General features: G+C 36.7%; 1 protein-coding gene across 1 annotated transcript in view; it reads left to right on the plus strand.

Moving 5' to 3' along the window:
- Positions 1 to 20,824, plus strand: part of WDR3 (WD repeat domain 3) — a 34,829-nt gene that overhangs the window by 12,790 nt on the left and 1,215 nt on the right. Inside the window, exons 12-25 of the mRNA XM_026713365.2 lie at positions 892 to 993; positions 1,929 to 2,014; positions 6,029 to 6,164; positions 7,588 to 7,644; positions 8,524 to 8,624; positions 9,561 to 9,672; positions 10,236 to 10,370; positions 11,705 to 11,755; positions 13,069 to 13,134; positions 13,660 to 13,752; positions 16,425 to 16,472; positions 17,834 to 17,877; positions 19,001 to 19,129; positions 20,680 to 20,773. Of these exons, the coding sequence (XP_026569150.2) occupies positions 892 to 993; positions 1,929 to 2,014; positions 6,029 to 6,164; positions 7,588 to 7,644; positions 8,524 to 8,624; positions 9,561 to 9,672; positions 10,236 to 10,370; positions 11,705 to 11,755; positions 13,069 to 13,134; positions 13,660 to 13,752; positions 16,425 to 16,472; positions 17,834 to 17,877; positions 19,001 to 19,129; positions 20,680 to 20,773 (1,254 nt within the window). The remainder of the gene's footprint in view (positions 1 to 891; positions 994 to 1,928; positions 2,015 to 6,028; positions 6,165 to 7,587; positions 7,645 to 8,523; positions 8,625 to 9,560; positions 9,673 to 10,235; positions 10,371 to 11,704; positions 11,756 to 13,068; positions 13,135 to 13,659; positions 13,753 to 16,424; positions 16,473 to 17,833; positions 17,878 to 19,000; positions 19,130 to 20,679; positions 20,774 to 20,824) is intronic.

A 20,824-nucleotide genomic window follows, 5' to 3' on the forward strand; every position in this document is an offset into this window, starting at 1 on the left:
CTGCCTCTGCAAGGAAGCTGCAGAAACAATGGGCCATCAAGTTAGTTACTAAAGAAGATTGCATAGACTACAAAGAACGGCAAGACAAAATAGCAACAATGATGTATTGGAATATCTGCAAGGAATGCCATTTGCCTGCAAGCTAGAACTACAAAATAGACAAAATAATAGATTATGTAGAAACTAACATGCTCTGGGATTTTAGAATTCTAATACACAAGGAGTTGCCACATAAGAACCAGATATAATTGTCGATAAGAAAGATGAAAAAGTCTGAATAGTGGGGTATTGATCTGGAGACAGCAGTATAGGAAGGAAAGAACTGGAGAAAATCAGTATATACAGAGACCTGCAATAGAAGTAGAACTGTGGCAAAAGAAAACAAAGATAGTAATAGGTACTTTGGTTGCAATCCCCAAATATCTGGAGCACCACTTGAATACCATCAGCATTGACAAAATCACCAGTCAATTGCAAATGGTAGCTTTACTTGGAACAGCTTACATCCTCTGACAATGCCTTTAGCACCATCAAATAATAACATCTGCCTATCCCAGGTCCTTGGAAAAGATGTGATAGGTGGTGAACAATGCCAAATCTAGTCTAAACATATGTGCAATGAACCGTAATAATTAAATTTTTTAAAAGGCTTTTGTCAGAAAACGCTCCCAACTTTGAAGTACAAGCAAAGAATATGGAGAAACCTTCCTTGCTTTATTCTCTTCCATCCCCAGCTGGGGTTATAGTAACACAGTTTTGATTCCATGGAATGTTTTTTGTTTGTGGGTTCCTTTCATTGTCACTTTCTTCTGATGTAATCTTTGAAAAAAATGCTGGTATTGATAGCTGGCATAAATCTGTGTACAAATGATAATTCATAATTTTTATTAGATTGGAAAGCTGCAGCTCTTTGATTTGGCTTCTGGGTGTTTATTGGAAACGGTTGATGCTCACGAGGGGGCTCTGTGGTCCATGTCTCTTTCTTCAAATCAGGTTGGTCAAGTTTAAATTTGTTCCTTTTTATTTGATAGTCTGAATAGAGTTGTGTTCTAGGTGACCTAATAGTTTGTAATAAGTAGATTTGTAGAGATGGGAATGGGCATAATAGTTGGCTTCTCTTACCTACTGTAAAGATTGTTACTAACTTCCAGCATTCCATGGAGGGCTATTGTGTGAATAAACCATTTTTCTATGCCAGTTGGTAGATCCTGGAATGCTTCTGATGCTGCCTGATTCCTGTTTGCTTTCTGCAGTGCTTTGCAGACCTTGTGTTTAATGAAAGTAATTACTTAAAAATAAGTTACGTTTACTTTTCAGGTATAATGTCAGAGTGAGTGGGGTTTTTTTCACATTAACAGTGTAAAATAGTAGTAGTAGTTGATAAGACAAAAGGGAGGGTAATCATTTTTAGGTACAGAGTGCAATTTAGAATTTGGATTGGTAATGCTTTTAGCTTTCGTTGTAAAACTGTATTATTATGGAAATAAGCTACCAATTGATTTCACAGTCCAGGAAAACAAACTGACTGGGATCTAAAAATCCTTTAATGCTGCTTCTCTTATAAATAATCTTCAGTGTAATTAGTCAAGGGGGAAGAAGATGGTAGATCATCATAGATGATTTAGGACAGGGGTGTCCAACCTTGGCAACTTTAAGACTTGTGGACTTGAAGTGGAGTTGAAGTCCACAAGTCTTAAAGTTGCCAAGGTTGGACACCCCTGATTTAGGAGAAGCAGCAGTAAAAACCAGAAATGAATTGGCAATTGTCTGCAAATGGTAGTGTTTTCAGTTCAACTCATTGGCTTTTCTGCATATAATATGCTCTCGAAAAGTGAATAAAGCAATATTTAAGTATTCTGCTGTGTCATCATTTATATATAACAAAAGTGACCATGCTTAGTTTTAAGTTAAATTATTTTCTCCTTCAGTGCGGTTTTATAACAGGAGGTGCAGATAAATCTGTCAAGTTCTGGGAATTTCAGCTAGTGAAAGACAGGAACAGTATCCAAAAGAGGTGAGAGTGTTTTCTAGGAATTAAAAATAAAATTTAAGCTCTGAATTTTACTCTTATAATATTGGTTTTTTTTAAATATAAATTTTATTTGAGTTCTCACAAAAACATAATACAAATAAAACGTATTTTTTTGAGAATAGCATGATCCCTGGTTGTCACTTCTTCATGCAGATACAAACTCAATTTCATATTCATGTTTGTGTTCTATTCCATATCTTATTACTATTTTAACATTTTCTCCATAATTTTCCCCCTCCCTTAGTTTTCTCAACTTTATTTTTATCTCATATCTAAGTTCTTTTTCTAAGTTTTGATGTCTTTCCAATCATTATATTTATACTTTTGTCTGTCCTGTTTCAATTTCATATTATCTTTTCTCATTAAGCAAATTTTCCCCTGTAATTACTAATTGGAGTACGACACCTTTATATCTTTTAATTTTATCCATTCAACTCTTATTTAAACTTCAATTTATGCCTTTAAAATTATAACATTCAATATACTACATAACTTCCAATTGAATTCTGCTTGGTACATTCTTAAAATACACACTATGTTATTGTGTGTGTGTGTGTGTGTGTGTGTGTGTATAGTGTTTTATTTGCTATTATCATTATGTGTGTGTGTGTGTGTGTGTGTGTGTGTGTGTGTGTGTGAAAATAGCAAATAAAACACTCATTCCATTCCAATTCAGTTCTATCATTAATATTAGTTAGAATCTTAATATCTTTAACATTTGTTTTCAATTGAATATTATACTTCCTTGTGAACACTTATAAACTTTTCATAATTCTTTTTTTTCCCATATTTCTCTTCACTTATATTTTTATAAATCATTAATAATAATTAAAATGTTCCCATCCTTTCCTAATTTCATTCTCATTCACTTTGTTTCATTTATTTATTAACAAACATTCCACTGCATTACAATAAGTATGTCAGATGGTGTTCCATTCAAAATCCAAGAAAGAAATACTTACACTCCATTAATTAGAGAAAAGATATCTTTTACTGGAAGTCAAGTGGTAGCAACAAAAGAATTCTGAATCGGAGAAAATGAGCACGTAAATCACATATACAAAGTGATGGCAACGTTCCCACCACCAATAGTTCAATTAGTTCATCCAATTAAAAGTTGTGTATAGCATCATGTGGGCATCTCCAGGTGGTGATGAGGCCTCTTGTCCATTGACCTTGACATAGTTTGATAAAGAGTTGCGGCTGTGCATAGCATATGATAGAAGCCTAAGCAAGAACTTTCCCACCCTGACTTATACAGTTCTGTTTTGTAACACCTCCAGCTCGCTTCCCATAACCATGTCCCCCCTCCTCCCCCCGTTACTTATGACAGCCAAAAGATGCAAAAGCAAAGGAAGAAAATCTTGAAGACTGACAAAAGTATTTTATCCATCATTTTAATCATACATTATTTCATATTTTCTAAAATTATTTCTATTTCTAACATAACAATACTATCTTATGTACCTTTGCAGAATCCCTTTTTCAATTTAATTTTCACCCATTATCTCTAAATAGGCTTATACTTCCAATCCGTATACGTTTTCCCTGTTTCTTTATATCTTATTTCTGTCTTTTATAACTTCTTTTCCTTTCCTTCTTCCCCCTCTTCTTCTCCCTCCTCTTTTTGCCCCCTTGTCTCTCTACTTCTAATTCTCTCTTCTGTGGCTTCCTAATATTGTAATTATTTTTCAAACTATTCTTTTTTTGGTTGTTTTTTTTCAAATCTTAAACTTTTCACGCTCTTTCCCCCCTTTCCTTTTTTTCCCCACATAAAATTACTTGATCATTAAAGATGGCTTCTTTTTTGTCCCAACCTTCTTGTTCTACAAGTGTTTCTTGTTTTTCATAGTTCCAGATCTCCATTTCTGAAAATTGAAATACAAAGCCAAAAGAACCTCTTCCTTCTTGTGCATCTTCTTTCTGTTTTTTAAGTTCCATTTTCAGTTCTTCTAAAAGTGATGTCATTTTAAACACTTTTAAACAACCACCCGATTGATTTTAGTCATTTAAATCCAATAGCCAAAAATCCAAAAATCATCAAGTAATCCAAATAATCCAAGGCTGTTTCTTCTTGCTTCTGTTTTCCACTGGGGTTCTATTATATTGTTACAAAGTTTCAGTTAGAATGTATCTTTTAGGAATCTTGTTAAGGTTTCACTGTACGTTCCTTTTAGTTCCAGGAAGTCTCCTCCATTTTTCCAGATCCCGCCCTTTTATTCTTTCCTTTTCTCTCCTTTCCTGCTTTTAAAGGTTTTTGAGTATCCAAAAGTGTTTATTATCCCTTTGACATTTTATTTTCAGCTTAAATGCCTATTGATGTCAAAGTGGATTTTTGTCAATTTCTTACTTAAATCTCTTAGCTGTCAGTATAAGGAAGAGAAGAAAAAAAAAAGGCAAATCCTTTCCCTTCCCTCTCTCCTTCGCTGCTTCAAAGTCTTCTTTGGGAGCAATGTTATTTTTTATAGTTCAAATTCCAGAGTACCTTACGTTGTTGCTTTTTCAGTTTAACCCGGTCAACCAAAACTTTCTCCTCTTATCTTCCTCCTGCACATTCTTTTCCGGTCGAGTTCTTCTTTGAACACTGCTGCAACCGCTTTCGGGAAAGGGAGTAATGGCCAGATGCAGCTCTCCTTAACCCTGCTGGTGGTCTCCCCTCTACGGGATGGCTTAGCCCCGAATCCAGCCGGCTGGGGGTGCTCCGGCTGCGAGCACGGATCGAAACCGTGCACGATCGCGGATTTCGGTCTGTCACAGAAGAAGCTCAAACCGGAAGTCTACTCTTCTTGTATTGTTGATGCATAGTTTACTAGCATGATGTAGAGCAGGGGTGTCAAACTCAAAGCCTGCAGGCCAGGTGCTTAGATCTGGTCCGCAGGGCCACCCTGGAAACAGCAAAGGAGCAGCCCGTGGTGCCTCTGCCGGTGAAAACGTCGCTCAGGAGGGTCACACATGGCTATCCCAAGCTCTGTTTTCACTGCAGAGGGTTGCAGGAGACTGTTGCAGCCGAAAATGGAGCTTGGGAGTCAGTTTTTGCTGGCAGAATGCTTGGGCCACCACAGGTGCCCCTGACATGAGTGATGTCGAGCTGCCCACATCCACTTTGGTCCACAAGATATACAAAATCATTTCTAGCCCTCCTGGGACCCCTGAGGTCAAACATAAACCTGATGCAGCCCTCAATAAAATCTAGTTTGACACCCCTGATGTAGAGCGCTTGTCCTTTTTGAAAACATTGGCTAGAAATAATGTTGTACATCTCTTGCACTTTAAACTATTTCTAAGATACTCTATCTATTGTCTTGTAGAAATAAATACTACGCATATCATTTATATTAATTTCTCTTATACTTCTTGCATCAAATTAATACCCTTTATTGGTAGGATGGATAAATTTAAAGATGTTAAAAACATGACCATTTTTATTTAAGCAGTATTTTTTAAAAATATTTCAAATGATAAATATAGTGTCCTCTGCTTGAACATTTGGTTCCTATGAAGTTCTGTTAGAACTACATTTTACCTCTAAACTATTTTCTTAACTAGACGCACTGGGTTACAGAAGCTTTTCCATATAAATGGGAATGAATTTAATCATTATAAAATGTTTATCGAAAATAGGGCTTTTGTTGCCACTATTCTGTCCTATTCAGTAATTCTTTGGTATTGTTGCAGAGGTATTTTATCTGCCCCTTTTTATTGTGAAAGTGAGCTATGGCACAGAAAAGTGGGAAGTAGAAAGAAGCAACTTTAAATTGTTGTGCAGATTATTTGTTCGGTTCTGGGAAGTAGTTTTGTAAATTGGAAAAGGTGGGATTAAGTCCACTTCTGCAGCTGACCCAGGGGGCTGGATGAGATCAATGCAGGGTACTGATATCACTGGTGCAGTTAAGGCCTGTTCCGTCATGCAGGCGATGGGAAGAACCAGTTTCTCCCCCTTGATTTCTGAATCTAACTCTGCAGTAAAATCCATATATTGTACTCATCCCATCCTAGGCTCTCTGTGAAACAGACACGCATTTTGCAGCTGGATGAAGATGTTCTCTGTGTTCGGTACAGCCCCAATCAAAAGTTTCTGGCTGCTGCCTTATTGGACTGCACTGTAAAAATATTCTACACAGATACTCTCAAGGTAACCTATACTACCCTTAGCTTGGATATAAAATTAAGGGAATTGATAAGGAATTAAAGGATAAGAATTAAAGGAGATTCATTTTAGGCATTAAAAAATTACATTCCTGCTTTTATATGAAGGAGCCAGCTATACAATGACTTAATTCTCTCCTGTGACCAAAGGAAAGAAGGAAGTATTGGCCAAATTTTGATCCTATTTCAGTCTAGTTATTTCCTTGTTCTTTCACTTTGCCAGAAATGATTCTCTTTATAGTAGCTTTCTTTCGTGGGTTATTTTTTTTTCCAATGTTTTATTTCCTTCTGATTTTAATTACCTCTGATTTTAGTTACTTCCTTAAGTAAAAAACCAAACCACCTTTTCCTGTCTGTTTCTTTGTGGAGTAATTGAAGAGCGTGGTTCAGGAAGTCAAAACATCCTTGAAAAATGAGGGTGGGGCAAAAAATAAAGATGTTGCACTATTTATGGATGCAGCTAAGCAGAGGTGGTGGGCGTGGGCTTTCATAGCCAGCATCTGTTGGGTGATGTTGGGTTTCAAGGTTTAGTGACCGGGGTCTGGACAACAGATTTCATGATGACAACTGTGCCGGTAGGTCAGAGACAGAGATAACTGCATCAGAGGCAGAGTGGTCTGGTACCATGATCACAGCAATTAAGCAAGGACTGACTGAATTCCTGTTTTTATAGCCAGGTGTGCTGGCAACAAACAGAGTTACTGCAGTTGAAAAATAATTTCCCCAAAGGGCATAATTAGCATTCTCTGTAATTATGCCTTAATAGAGACAGATGCTATTTCTGACAGTGCTGTAAATAACAGAGTTTAAGGCAACTGAGCTGAAAGAAAAGACAAAACCCTCAACAGTACAGATTTGGTTATTTTCTGATGCTGTTAAGGATGCTACTGCACTGCAGTGATGTTAGCTGGTGTTATTCCTCTTTTGAGGGGGGAATTTAGATAATTTTTTTGTCAGCCTTATATGTAGAAGTTTTAAAATAATCTTTGGCCAATGATCTGATTAAATGTTTTAAGGAGATTTACTGAAAATATTGGATAACTGCTTTGGCTCCTCACTCCTCATTAGTATAAGAGGAAAAAAAGGAAATAAAACCTGTAGTCCCTCTTTTGAAACATCAATTTTTTCTCCTCTTCCCCAGATATAAAATGTAATCCCCCAACTTCACTGTGAGCCCTACAACTGGAGAGCCAGTTTTTCACAAGAAGCAGGCATGATGTACACAGCTTCCTCTTTTCCCGAACAGAGCAGGCTAAATCCTGCAGTGCCACAAGAGTCTCTGGGTTGGAGCATTGATTAACCCCAAACAAAAAGCAGAACTTAACATGTCAATGAAATCTGGAAAGATCTAGGTGTTTACTAACATCGTCCTTTTTACAATGTGTAACAGATGTCTTCTTGGTTTCCAGTTTTTTCTTTCTCTCTATGGCCATAAATTGCCAGTGCTGTGCATGGATATCTCTTATGTAAGTATACCATGCTTTGGAGATTTTTGGCATGGCTTTGTGCTGGAGGATGTGTGTGTGTGTGTGTGAGTGTCTCTGGGTATTTACTTATCCATACTAGTTTATTTATGTCGCATGTACCCGTTGATGTTGAAGCTGATGTAATAATGTAAAAGTTTCTCTAATAGCTTGAATGAACTTGATTGATTCTTGGTCTGTCATGAAATAGCGTTGCCTATCAATGTTAAGTAGGTGGTGGTAGTACTACTAGTAGTAATATCTATCAAGGTCTGTAGAGGTAATGCTTGACTTAGAACCATAATTGAACCTGAAAATACAGTTGTCAGTTGTGGTCATTAAGTGAGTCACCAAATGATGTGCCCGATTTTACAATTTATGATTTTTTGAAGCAGTTGTTAAGTGAACTACGTGATTGTTAAATAAGTCCATAATCCCCAATTGGAGTTGGGTATTTTTGCCAGAAAAGCTGAAAACAGGCAAAAAAAAACCCACTGAAAATCCACAGAACACTGCAAACTGCAACAAATACTGGTTGCCAAGCATTCAAAATGAAGTGTGTGTGTGTGTGTGTGTGTGTGTGTGTGTACGTACATATGCGCGCAGCCATTGGAACTTCAAAGACAGACCATAAATAATTCTGGGGGGAGTCCATTGTAAGTTGAAATGATTGCTAAGCAGTCAATAAGTGAAGATTACTTGGTGCCAAAAAGAAAACTTGTCTTGATTGCCTGATGACAGTTAATGGCAGTTCTTTGCCTGTTGTGGAAAATACTGCAGGATACTGTTCTGCTGCAGAAAAAGGTACACATACATGTAAGTCTAGATTGAACTGCAGGAACATCTAACAGATAAGGTTCTTTTCTCTCTGTTCTGCTGAAGGATGGAGCATTAATTGCAACTGGCTCTGCTGACCGGAATGTGAAAATCTGGGGCTTGGACTTTGGGGATTGTCATAGGTCACTTTTTGCTCATGATGACAGGTAAGTCAATGGAAATTGCAAGATGGGAGATCTCTGTATAAGAGGGTGAAATGTTTTACACTCCCGAAAGAAATCCATTATATTGTAGTCTCTGTAGAACTACATATGGCGCACGCATTGCCCTTTTCAGAACAGTGAATCTTTCCGATTAGAGCTCCTGAGATATAGTTGTTTTTTTCTTTTTCTTAACTAAAAGCTTTTGGCATCAAGCCCCCTCAGTTGAAAACAATCTTTTCCACACTATTTGCAGTTCTGTTTGTGAAGCTGGATGGATTTACAGCTCCTTCAGAAGATTCAGTTATAAACACTGTACACACTATTTTGTGGGCTTTCAGTTATGGCAGTGGAGGGATTTCTTCAGAAATTTTAACAGCAAAAATGTGCGCTGTATTTTGAGCTTATAACAGCTCCTTGAAACATGAGTTTTGTTTTGGGCTTTTTTTTTTCAAGAACTTGGAATAAAATGTAGCCTTTTCAGCTTGCGGTAATTAGACTCTTGATGAATGTATCTTTTCTTTTATGTACACTGAGAGCATTTGCACCAAGACAAATTCCTTGTGTGTCCAATCACACTTGGCCAATAAAGAATTCTATTCTGTTCTGTTCTATTCTATTCTATTCTAGATTTGAGTGTTATTTTATATCTTGCCACTGTATTCTGATTAAATTATCTTGGTTTATATGGTAAATTTTAAGAACAGGACTCAATAAATTCCCCCCATAACACCAACTTCAATTAAAAAAATTATAGGATAAAATATATCAATGTAGCCAACATACACTGAATTCATAAATCTTTATCACCATGCAGATCTTAACTATCTTCTTCCCTTTTTAAAATACTTTCCATGATGTGAATATATGAAGGGGAATTTGGAAATGGTAATGAACTTCCATATCTTCTCATAGTTAATTATTTTTTCTTTCATTCTTTAGTGTAATGTATCTTCAGTTTGTTCCAAAGACCCACCTCTTCTTTACAGCAGGAAAGGACCACAAGATTAAACAGTGGGATGCCGATAAATTTGAGCATATCCAGACTTTAGAGGTAAAATAAAAGATCTCTAGGAATAGACTTCTCCTCAAATTTGCTGTGTGTGTGCATATTTGCATGAGGACCATCTGGAATTTATAACTAGTCCAGCATATGGTATGAGCAGTGATGAAAATGCTTCATTGTGGCCTCGCTATTCCATGTGTGCTGGCTAACACTAGATTTCCAAGTGTAAATCAAGGCATCAATTATTACCTCACCCATAAAACATTTCATGATAAAACATTTCATGAGGGCTTTGCTACCTGAGAACTGCAATGTCATCTAGTGTGACCCAGGAAGTATGCCTCATCTGTCACAGCACCTGCCCCTTGCTCCCATCCTGATGATGTTCAAGAAGCTATTGAAGATCTGGTTGTTCAACCAGGGGTTGGTAGGTGAAGCCCCTGTTGGATGGATTTGTACGTCTTTATGTTCAGGCTACTTATGAATTTGTTACTTTTTATAATATTGTTCTTTTAAAATTATAGTTTCTCCAAGTTGGGTAGCCTATAAATTGATAAATAACAAAATGGTTTCTTCCCTTCCCTATGACTAACCACCTGTCTAATTGATAGGGACATCATCAGGAAGTGTGGTCCCTGGCCATCAGTCCCAATGGAGATTACCTTGTCTCCTGCTCTCATGATAAATCATTGCGCCTCTGGGAAAGGACAAGGGAACCCCTTATTCTGGAGGAGGAGAAGGAAATGGTAAGAAGTAACCAGAACTTCTCTTTTGAATCTGTTTAGAGGAATTCCGATCCCAGCTCTTCTAATGTATACATTCATATGTACTTGCATTATTAACGAGTTCATTGGTGGGTCTCCTTCTTGCAAACCTATCTGTTAGCTCAATGCTGAGGCTTCACACTGTTAACAGGCTGTTCTGTCAAGCAAGCTATTGGTTTAATAGAAATTGTACATTTTTATTTTGGCTGATCACTCAAAAATATTTAAAGGTAAACTCCAGTTTTCTTGTTCTCTGATACAAGGACTGACATTTCTTCATATAAATGTCAATGAGACAAAGCATATAGCAATAGCACTTGGACTTATATACCACTTCACAGTGCCTTACAGCTCCCTCTAAGCAGTTTACAGAGTCATATTGCCCCCAATAATCTGGGTCCTTTTACCAACCTTGGAAGGATGGAAAGCTGAATCAACCTTGAGCCTGGTTAAATTCAAACTGCCAAATTACAGGCAGCCAGCAGTCAGCAGAAGTACCCTGCACTACTGCATTCTAACCACTGCGCCACCAAGGCTCTTATATATGTTTATTTTAAAAGTAAAATAAGCTTGGTTTATTCAGAAGATTTAATCTGAGCTTCTTCCAAACATTTATTATTTCATAACATGGGATAACTCAGCTTTCCAAGTTTCAGGGAATAAATTCTATTTCAATTAGTAAAATTGAATACCTCCCTTTCCCCGCCCTGCTGCCTTTTTTTCTCCTCCTCAAAACTTTCCTCAGGTGATCTACTTTACCTTCAGAGCAATCTTGAGGACCAGCAATGATCTGCAGATGGGAAAGAGGCCTCAGCCCTGTATAATAAAACATGCAACATCTCTTTCATTTGTGGCATCTTATAACACTATCAAGTTAGAAGAGAATATTTATAGTTTAGGATTGAACTGTAGGTCTTTGGTGCTCTCTGAACTGTTTCAGATTCGGCAACATGATCAGACTGAAACTTCTGAAACATTTGCAAGAAAACTACCAAGCTCAGAGAGCACCAAAGACCCCACTGCTAAGTTACTTTAAATTAAGATGTTATTTTATTGCTGTAGTACTCATGTGGGTCTCCCTTAAATGTTTACTTTTCTTGGTAGGCTGTTATGAGCATAATAAAATTGGGGAGAAAAGAAACAAACATTCTTGAACTGTTTGGAAAAAATTGATAGAATAAAGATTTTAAATCTGGTTGGAACAAGGTAGGTATGGGAAAAAATAGACTTCTATAGATATTCTGGATCAGGAAGAATTGTTTTCCATTTTAATATACTTGGATATCCTGACATAACAAGATACTTTTCTTTCACAGCAAAGAGAAATAGAATATGAAGATAGTATCGCTAAGGAAGATCAGCCAGTGGTAAGCAACATCTGTTTGGATTGTTTTTTCAAGCTGCCATTCTGGGGGAGCTCAAGATGGAGCTGATGTAGCCATGGAGACTGAAACAATGGGATGTTTGGTTGCTGTTGCCAACTGGTTGACTAGTATTTCCTGGACTGTCTTTATCCTTCATATTTGAACTGAATTTTAGGTCAGAGTTAAAAATTTCTGAGAAACTTGCAGAAATAAATAATAGAATAGAATATAGAATAGACTAGAATAGAATTCTTTTATTGGCCAAGTGTGACTGGACACACAAGGAATTTGTTTTGGTGCAAATGCTCTCAGTGTACATAAAAGAAAAGATACATTCATCAAGAGCTGAGAATCATAAGGCACAACACTTAATGATAGTCATAGGGTACAATAAGTAATCAAATCATTCTAGGAAACAGTCAATAAAAATCGTTAGGATACAAGCAACAAGGTTACAGTCATACAGTCATAAGTGGGAGGAGATGAGTGAAAGGGAAGAAGGAGATGGGTGAAATCTGAATGCTAGTTTTTCAGTTTATGTGTATATTTTCTGTAATTTTGTTGGACGTTATAATTATATGCTTAGTAGGGCTTTTTTGTAAAATAGTTTCAGATCCCACAAAAAAAGAATATCTGCTAAAAAGCTTACACTTGATTCTAGCAGCTTTGTATATTCAGTTTGATCTAGCTTTATTACAGTCCACAGAATTAAGCATACAAAGGTCCTTCATAAGCTTTCAAACAAACTTCCAATTCACACTTTCCTGTTTCTTTTTTCTAATCCAAGATTCCCATTGCTGTATCAACGTAATTACTCTTTTGGTCACAGCATAGCACATTACACTTTCTTAAGTTAATGAGGAATTATCTCATTTGTTTCTTGATTTTGCCTTGGAATTTTAACAACATTGTCTCAATTCTGTATATTGCATGCTAATATTTACACTTTTTAAAAAGACTGTAAGAGAACATATGGACACACAAACAGAAGACAAAACGAAGACTGTGCTTTCATAAACAAAGCAGTGATCACTTCAAATTCATCTGGAAAGCAACAGTCATACTGCCATCCCTGTCAGCCTTATGCTTTTTATACCATTTCATTTATCCTAAGTTTTGCGGTCCACTAAAAAATCAGAAAGTGTTTGCCCTGGGTTATCACAGAGCTTATTTATATATACAAAAGATAAAAATTTCAAATTCAGAATTGTAGATGTTCAAAATGGACCTAAAATTTTAGTAGATATATTTAGATTTCAAGAGATGTACCTTCTTTTACAGATCTTAATTTTTAAATGTTTTTTGTTTCTTCCCAGGTTCCTGGGGAGATTCACGGTGAGGCTGGATTAGCCGGGAAGAAGACCATTGAAACTGTCAAGGCTGTAAGTTTTTTTTTCCTAGAATTTTCTACTAAAAGAGAAGTTTTTTCTTTTTTAAAAAAGAATAATATTTGCAAAATATTCATATCTCGCCTTTAAAAAAATCCTCTACATCAATCACTGATCAGTAAGATGTCCAAATAAAGCACAAACTTTCTAATGCATTGAATTAGACTATCCATTCTATTTGCCTATGTGTGGTTTCAGTGGGAGGCAGACTTATGCGTGAGTAAGAATCATTATCGAAAAGGTTAACTTCTACATCATCTCATTTTTCTAGCAGTTGAACAATCAGGGGAGAAATACTAATGTTTCCTTAGGCACAACTTCAGGATATTTGTGTGACAGCAGGATTTGAAACTACTACAGTATGGCATATGGGCAGTCCCTTCCCTAAAACATAAAGTGCATTTGATATTTTCTATCATTGCTATTGTAATGACTCTAGATTGCAATTATTTGCTCTGATAGACTTTTCTATTTAATTACTACCATGTATTTTGGAGTGTTTTCTTTTTCCCCCTCTAGGCTGAACGAATCATGGAAGCCATTGAACTTTACAGGGAGGAGACTGCGAAACTGGAAGAGCACAAGGCCATCTGCAAAGCTGCTGGAAAAGAGGTGAAGAAGCAACAAGTTGTGTTTTCTTCAGTGTAGTGTGAGAAAATTATCAGAGTGAATACTTACGGAGCTGAAAAGAGGCATAACTTAACATTTGTACTGATCTTGGTATCTTTGAGATCCATGTTCTAAAGTGGATAAAAGTACACTAAACAAGTGCATATAGTGAAAGGTCCTTCCCGTTTGATGTAACAGAACCATCCAAATAAAAAGTTAAACCCAACTTCTGCCTAGGAATGCAGGAAAATTCCCAAACAAAATTTGCTATTATTAAGTTCAATTAGATTTTTCCCTTCAGTTTTAATCCATGTTCAAGTAGAAAGGAAGCTTAGAAGAGACCTTATTTATTTATTTAGCATATTTATATAGCTGCCTGTTTCACAAACATCTAACTGGGTGGCATAGAAGACAAGAGTTGAAAACTCCATTACAGTCTAAAAACAATGATAAATAAACAGATAAAACCCAAGAAAGTGGGAGGACAGATATCACATCAGCTCACCTTCCAGGCTCCCCCTGGGATCCCTCTCTCCCTCCTAAGAGTGGTGAAAAAAACACCCCGTGTTTTATGGTACACTTCAAACATTTGAAAAGATCTTATATAAAACAGGAGCAATATCTATTTTCTTTCTCTCCAGAGAGAATAATGGGCTTTTAAGTTACAGGAAGGCAGATTCCAAACAAGTATTATGAAAAATTTCCAAAGGGCAAGAACGTGGTCATACTACAAGCAATTACCCAAAGATGTAGTTGGCCACCTTTCACTTGTTGTCGAGGAGGAAGCTGCACAGCCATCTGTCAGGGAAGCTTTACTTTTGAGTGTTGGACTCGACATCTGAATGGCCCCTTCCAATTCTTATGACAGGACATAGAAGACTGTCCTATCCCTAGGGGAAGTTGGCTAAAAACTAAAAGCTCACTTGAAACAAACATGGTCTTCTTGGATATCTTCTTTGCTTCAGACAGGAAGAAATATTCATCATCAGTGAGCTTTGCAAGGCTCTCATTGCAAGGCTTAATTTTGGAAATGGGGGCTGATAATTTGATTGTCAGTAAATGTAATATAATTCACTGTTTGTGGAAATTACCTCATCAGTGTTTGTTTCTCTCTTAAGATATTGCTACTGTTTACTAAGTAGTGTATCTGTAACAAAGTATTGACGCCAGTGCTTCATGTTCTCTTTACATTTGATTCACTGCATGTTATCTCCCTATATCTGTATCTATGATTTGCTTCAGTTGTAACAGCTTAGATTTGAATGTGCATACATAAAATGAGTTATTTGGAGAACCATGATCCTGTCAAGGATCCTTGCTGTTTGGTTATGTGTATAGTTGGTTAGGGTAGATTACCGTATATACTCGAGTATAAGTCAACCCGAATATAAGCCGAGGCACCTAATTTTGCCTCAAAAAACCGGGAAAACTTATTGACTCGAATATAAGCCGAGTTTTTCAGCACATTTTTGTGCTGAAAAAAACCCCCTCGGCTTATACTCAAGTGAGATTCCCCCTGAAAAAAAAAAAATGGTGTGGAGCTCCGGAGCTGGGCAGCCGCTTCCCTGCTTCTGTGTTTCCTTTGCAACTTGTAAGCATGGGGGTAATCGGAAGCAGAAAAGTTCTTGCATGAGGATATAGTTTTTTCTTTATTTAACTGTTTTTTGGGGGTGGGGGAAATCCAACGTCATGTGAGAATGCTCAGACACGAAATCTATCCGCCTGAAAATAAGTGTGTGTGTGGGGGGATTTTAACAGAGGGAAGACATAGGGAGAAGGCAAAGCGACGGAAGATCCTTCAGCCCTAGCTGCTTTCAGTCCGCTCGGGAGAGGAGGCCCCCTCCTCCCCCTCCTCCTCCCGAGCAGACTGAAAGCAGCTAGGGCTGAGGAAACGAAGAAGCACCTCGGCTCGCGTTGTTTTCTGTGATCGCAGAAAACAACGCGAGCCTGCCACTACCACCTCCTCCCCCTCCTCCTCCCGAGCAGACTGAAAGCAGCTAGGGCTGAGGAAGCGAAGCCACCTCGGCTCGCGTTGTTTTCTGTGATCGCAGAAAACAACGCGAGCCGCTGCCACTACCACCTCCTCCCCTCCTCCTCCCGAGCGGACTGAAAGCAGCTAGGGCTGAAGGATCTTCCGTCGCTTTGCCTTCTCCCTATGTCTTCCCTCTGTTAAAATCCCCCCCACACACACACTTATTTTCAGGGGATAGATTTCGTGTCTGAGCATTCTCACATGACGATGGGATTTCCCCCCCCCCCTAAAAACAGTTAAATAAAGAAAAAACAATATATCCTCATGCAAGAACTTTTCTGCTTCCGATTACCCCCATGCTTACAAGTTGCAAAGGAAACACGGAAGCAGGGAAGCAGCTGCCCAGCTCCGGAGCTCCACACCATTTTTTTTTTCAGAGGGAATCTGACTCAAGTATAAGCCGAGGGGTTTTTTTTCAGCACAAAAAATGTGCTGAAAAACTCGGCTTATACTCGAGTATATACAGTAAATTAATATTTTATGAAACTGAGTGGATTTGAGACATGTTTTATAACTAGAAAGAGCTGTTTCTTTTTTTCAGGTAGTGAAATGATGCATTTAATTTTTCAAAACAAGATACGTTAGCAAATTACTTTTGAATTTTCATATAAGTTGGTTATTATAACTCAGTTTATTTCTCCAGGTTCCTCTTCCTGTAAATCCAATTCTCCAGGCATATGGCAATATTTCAGTAAGTCTGCTTTTAGTCATTTTAAGGAACTTTCTTGGCATAAAAATAGATCATAAATAGAAGTATATATCTCATGTAAAGGTCTGGGTAGAGTTTATAATGGATTGGAAATCATGTTTGTGTGTTTCTTTTTTTATTCTTTTCATACTTAGTGTTCCTATAATTTCATGTTTTGGTAACTTAAAATTTCCATGAGCAGGAATAACCTTGGTGCAAGTTATATTCTCTCTTTTTTTGTACAGAAGCAGAATTAGTTGAATTATCAATCTTTCTGCTGAATTCAACTATTTTATTTTATTTTTAAAAACTCTTTCTCTTTAATCATTTTATTTTTCATTAATCTAGAACTAAGGAAAAATTTCCCAACAGAACAATTTAATCAGTGAAATAAATGACTTACCTCCAGAAGTTGTGAATGCTCCAACACTGGAGGTTTTTAAGAAGAGATTAGACAACCATTTGTCTGGAATGGTATAGGGTTTACTGCTTGATCAGGGGGTTGGACTAGAAGACTTCCAAGGTCCCTTCCAATTCTGTTATTCTGTTACTCTTTTTTGCATGTGTGAGATAGATTTCACAGGTAAACATTTTAAAAATTGGTATATTTGCAATCTTGAGGAGATTAGTTTTTTTTGTGTTCATATTTCTACCTGAAAAACCTCTTAATAGATCTGTCTCTTAAAAACTGCCTTGTTCTTATAACTTAGTAACTTACTACAAGGAAGAATGAAAATCAGATACAATAAATCTTACTTAACTAAAGGAATTTTCAAGAACTTTGCCTTTTCTCACATTTACATTTTGTTTCGCTATAGTAAATCTGGCAGCTAATAATAAAATAGCATTATTGATAATTACATCCACCTTTTGTAGTTCTTGGGAGAATAGGCAATAAAGCCAAAACAAAATTAATTTCCAAAATGAGTTGTGTAATTTTTTGTTTTTGATTTCTTTACAATGTTTTTTAATTTTTATCAAATTTGTACATATTGGTAACAGTTACGTTTACAGTAATTGTTCCTTTGAAGTAACCAAAGGAGTAATTAAACAGACATTGCTACAAATATGTACCTAATTAATAAGCTCGAACACAATTGGTAAATATAATGCAATTTCAACACAGTGGAGTACTATCTATACATTATTATTAAGGGTCAATACTTGATTTGCTGAAATAAATGAAAGAGAATATGAAGTGAGATGGTCACTTCTCTGTGATAGTTGTTTGTGTAGTGAGTAAGTTGTTAGTGTAGTGAGATACAGAGAAAAATAGTATACATCCTAAAATTGGTTGGTGAAAGTTAAGAATTTGAATTATTTACTGTAGCTTATGGTGAAATTATTCTTGTTTTTCCTTGCAGCCTTCTGCATATGTATTGGATATTTTCAAAAAGGTGAAATCAAGGTGTGTTCATAGAAACTTACCAACAAAATCTTGAATTTCTTAATAGCTTGTCTAATGGGAGCTGCTGAGGTAAAAGTTAGAATGATCTCAGCAAGTTGAATCTACTTTGTATGAATCCCATGTTCTATTTTCATAATCTGTAGTTCTGTCAAGCTGCATTAAGACAACCTAATAAAGTATTGAGCGCTACTGAATGTGTAGCATTTCAAATATGATAATATTCTTGGAATCCCATGATACAATGTATCTTCTATGTCTTAATTAGATTCAGAATATTCAGTTTTACTGCCCCTCAGACATTGTCCTTAGCTCTAATGATCAGAGTAATCAGCAGTCATATCACTGGAAGCATGTAGACAGAAACTTTCTTTTTGCAATTCTCCTCCAATCTCGCTCACTATGAGGAGCTAAATAATATTTCTGAGGGTTAAATGAACCATAAAATTGCAGCTGATTTACTTCTAGAGAGCCAGTTCATTCAAGTACTTCTATGCAAATTGCCATCTTGTCTTTTATGGAAGTATGGCTGTGAGTATCAGTGGTTCTAATGGTAGAAATTGCCCTAGAAATCGGGCTGGCAACTTGTCCTCCATATGTTATTGGACTGCAATTCCTGTCATATTTTTCCATAATGGCTAAGGCTGATAGATTCTGCAGCTCACATATATGTTGACTACCTCTGCTGTGAAATAAAATTAAGCCAGATTTCACACAGGATAGAGTTTCTCAAACTTTTGCTGTACGGAGCTCACTTGAGAGGCTAGTGTTTCAGAAAAAAAACTTCAGACATTTGCTTCTAACTATTATCCAGCTGGAATTAAGTAAGGAGAGCAGGGAGACCAAGCTGGAGCAAGACTGAGAATCAAAGGTAGAACCAGAGCTGTTGTTTGAAACCATGGATTCAGCATGATCCCTATTTTATTGATTAGCTAATTCTATTTCTTGGAAAGAAGGCAGTAACAGTGCCAGGAACTGTTTAAAGTATGCCTTCCCTTTGCCTTGAGCATCTGCTTTTCTGCCCTTGATAAGAGAAAAATATTATTGCCAGACTGTTGGGTTTTTTTTTAATGTTGTTGGTGCTTGATATGGAAATGATGACCCTTTTTCTTTCCCACTCTCATAGTGAATTGGAAGAATCCCTTTTGGTTTTGCCTTTCTCCTATGTACCTGACCTTCTAATGCTCTTCAATCAATACCTTGAATTGGGTCTAGAAGTAGAGTTGCTCTGCCGAGCTCTCCTGTTTCTGCTTAGGTAAATTGAAGGATTTTTTTTTCTTTTTAATCAGGTATACTATTACTATTTTCTTTAGGTTAGGGTTAGCTTAGATTAATTTGGGGAACCTAATCAAAGTTTGGCATGCTTAGAAAGCAAATTTGAATTTAACAAAAAAAAAAATCAATAGCTCAATTTTTGTGCACAGCTTAGCAGTTCTGGTTTAGTCACTAGAACATAAATACACAGGTGAAAGTTGCTGGTTTGCTGTTTCATCATTTTTGTTAATTTAAAAACATACATCAGTAAAATCAATCTCTAGTCAACGAACATTTCACTTAAGCTGGATATCAGTATCCCCAATCCCTTTATCTTGCGCTATAGACCATTACTTCACATTCTTTGATATCTTGTAATTGTCAAAGGTGGCAAAACTGTCAATAGTCTGTCAATATCGAACAATTGTTCTTGTAAGGCAACCTTGATCAACATGCATATTCAATGAAAAATTAAAAATGCTGTTTACTTTGTGAATTGCTTTAATATTGTTGACAAGCAGTATAATCGAGACTTATGTGTTTGCTTGCTCACTTGCTTGTTCGATTTCTGGGTAGTGTGCAAAAATCAAGCACAACAAAATGTACCCCACAATAAGATTAAATGACTATACATAAAAATGATAATTTTTTCAAAATGCAACTCCATGTTATTAAGGCTGAATGAAAAAGGTCTGTTTCTAAGCCCTTCTTGGCATCTCTATCAAGAGTGCTCTACATATGAGACCCCATCAGCAAGATAGATTGATCCCAAGTAGTAAGCAGGTGAACCAGCTGCCACTAAAAACAGGCCTCCTTATTTTATCTCAATTAGTATAAATCTCGTTTGAGGTTGGCTTTCTCTAGATGTTACAGGGCTTTAAAACAACAAATAGCATCTTGTATATATCTGGAAATCAGTCAACAATTAGGGTAAAGAGTTCAGAATAGGGAGAAAATTATCTCTGCAGGATAAACTGGAAGTTGCAAGTGTATCTTATTACAAAATTCAAGCTTGGAGGACCTGTAACAGTGCAGGATTATTATTTTTTTTGTCAAAAGTCACACTATGATGTCAGGGGCTTGAAGCAAAGTGAGGAATGAGGGAAAAAGTGACGGGCTTTCTTTTCCCTGCCTCTTTCTTCTCACTCAGTAAGCTATCTGAGGAGTCAAAGACTTGCTATTATGCTTATTATAATTATCTAACTTTCTATTATCTATCTATCTGAATACCTCCCCTCTCTTTTACTCCTATCGTTTTAGTTTCATGGCCAGTTTTTGCTAGTGGTTGGAACTTACAAAAAGATTCTTCCCCTTTGCTACTCTTCTACAATTTCAGGGTGTTTTTTCTTTCCATGCTACATGAAGATAGGCTACATGCTACATGAAGTTTCCTCATTCTCCCTTCCTGCCCTGGGATTTCATCTTGATACCATGGGAACCTGTCTTTTTTCCAAAGTTTAGACAAAGTTCCTCCTGGATAAGTCAGGAATCCAGAAACAATATCTTGATAATCTAAAAAAAATATTTTCCTGTGTTTGTTCCTCCTCCTAGGATACACTTTGGGCAGATTACAAGCAATCAGCTTCTTGTTCAAGTGATGGAGAACCTGAAAAAAACTACCCTTTCCAGAGTCAGTCAAGTGAAAGTAAGTGTGCAGTTGCACAATATTTCTGCATATTTAAGAATCGATTGTTTA

This window comes from Pseudonaja textilis, chromosome 2 (genome assembly GCF_049901715.1).
Source record: "Pseudonaja textilis isolate UNSWEBS1 chromosome 2, rPseTex1.2, whole genome shotgun sequence".
NCBI lineage: Eukaryota > Metazoa > Chordata > Lepidosauria > Squamata > Elapidae > Pseudonaja > Pseudonaja textilis.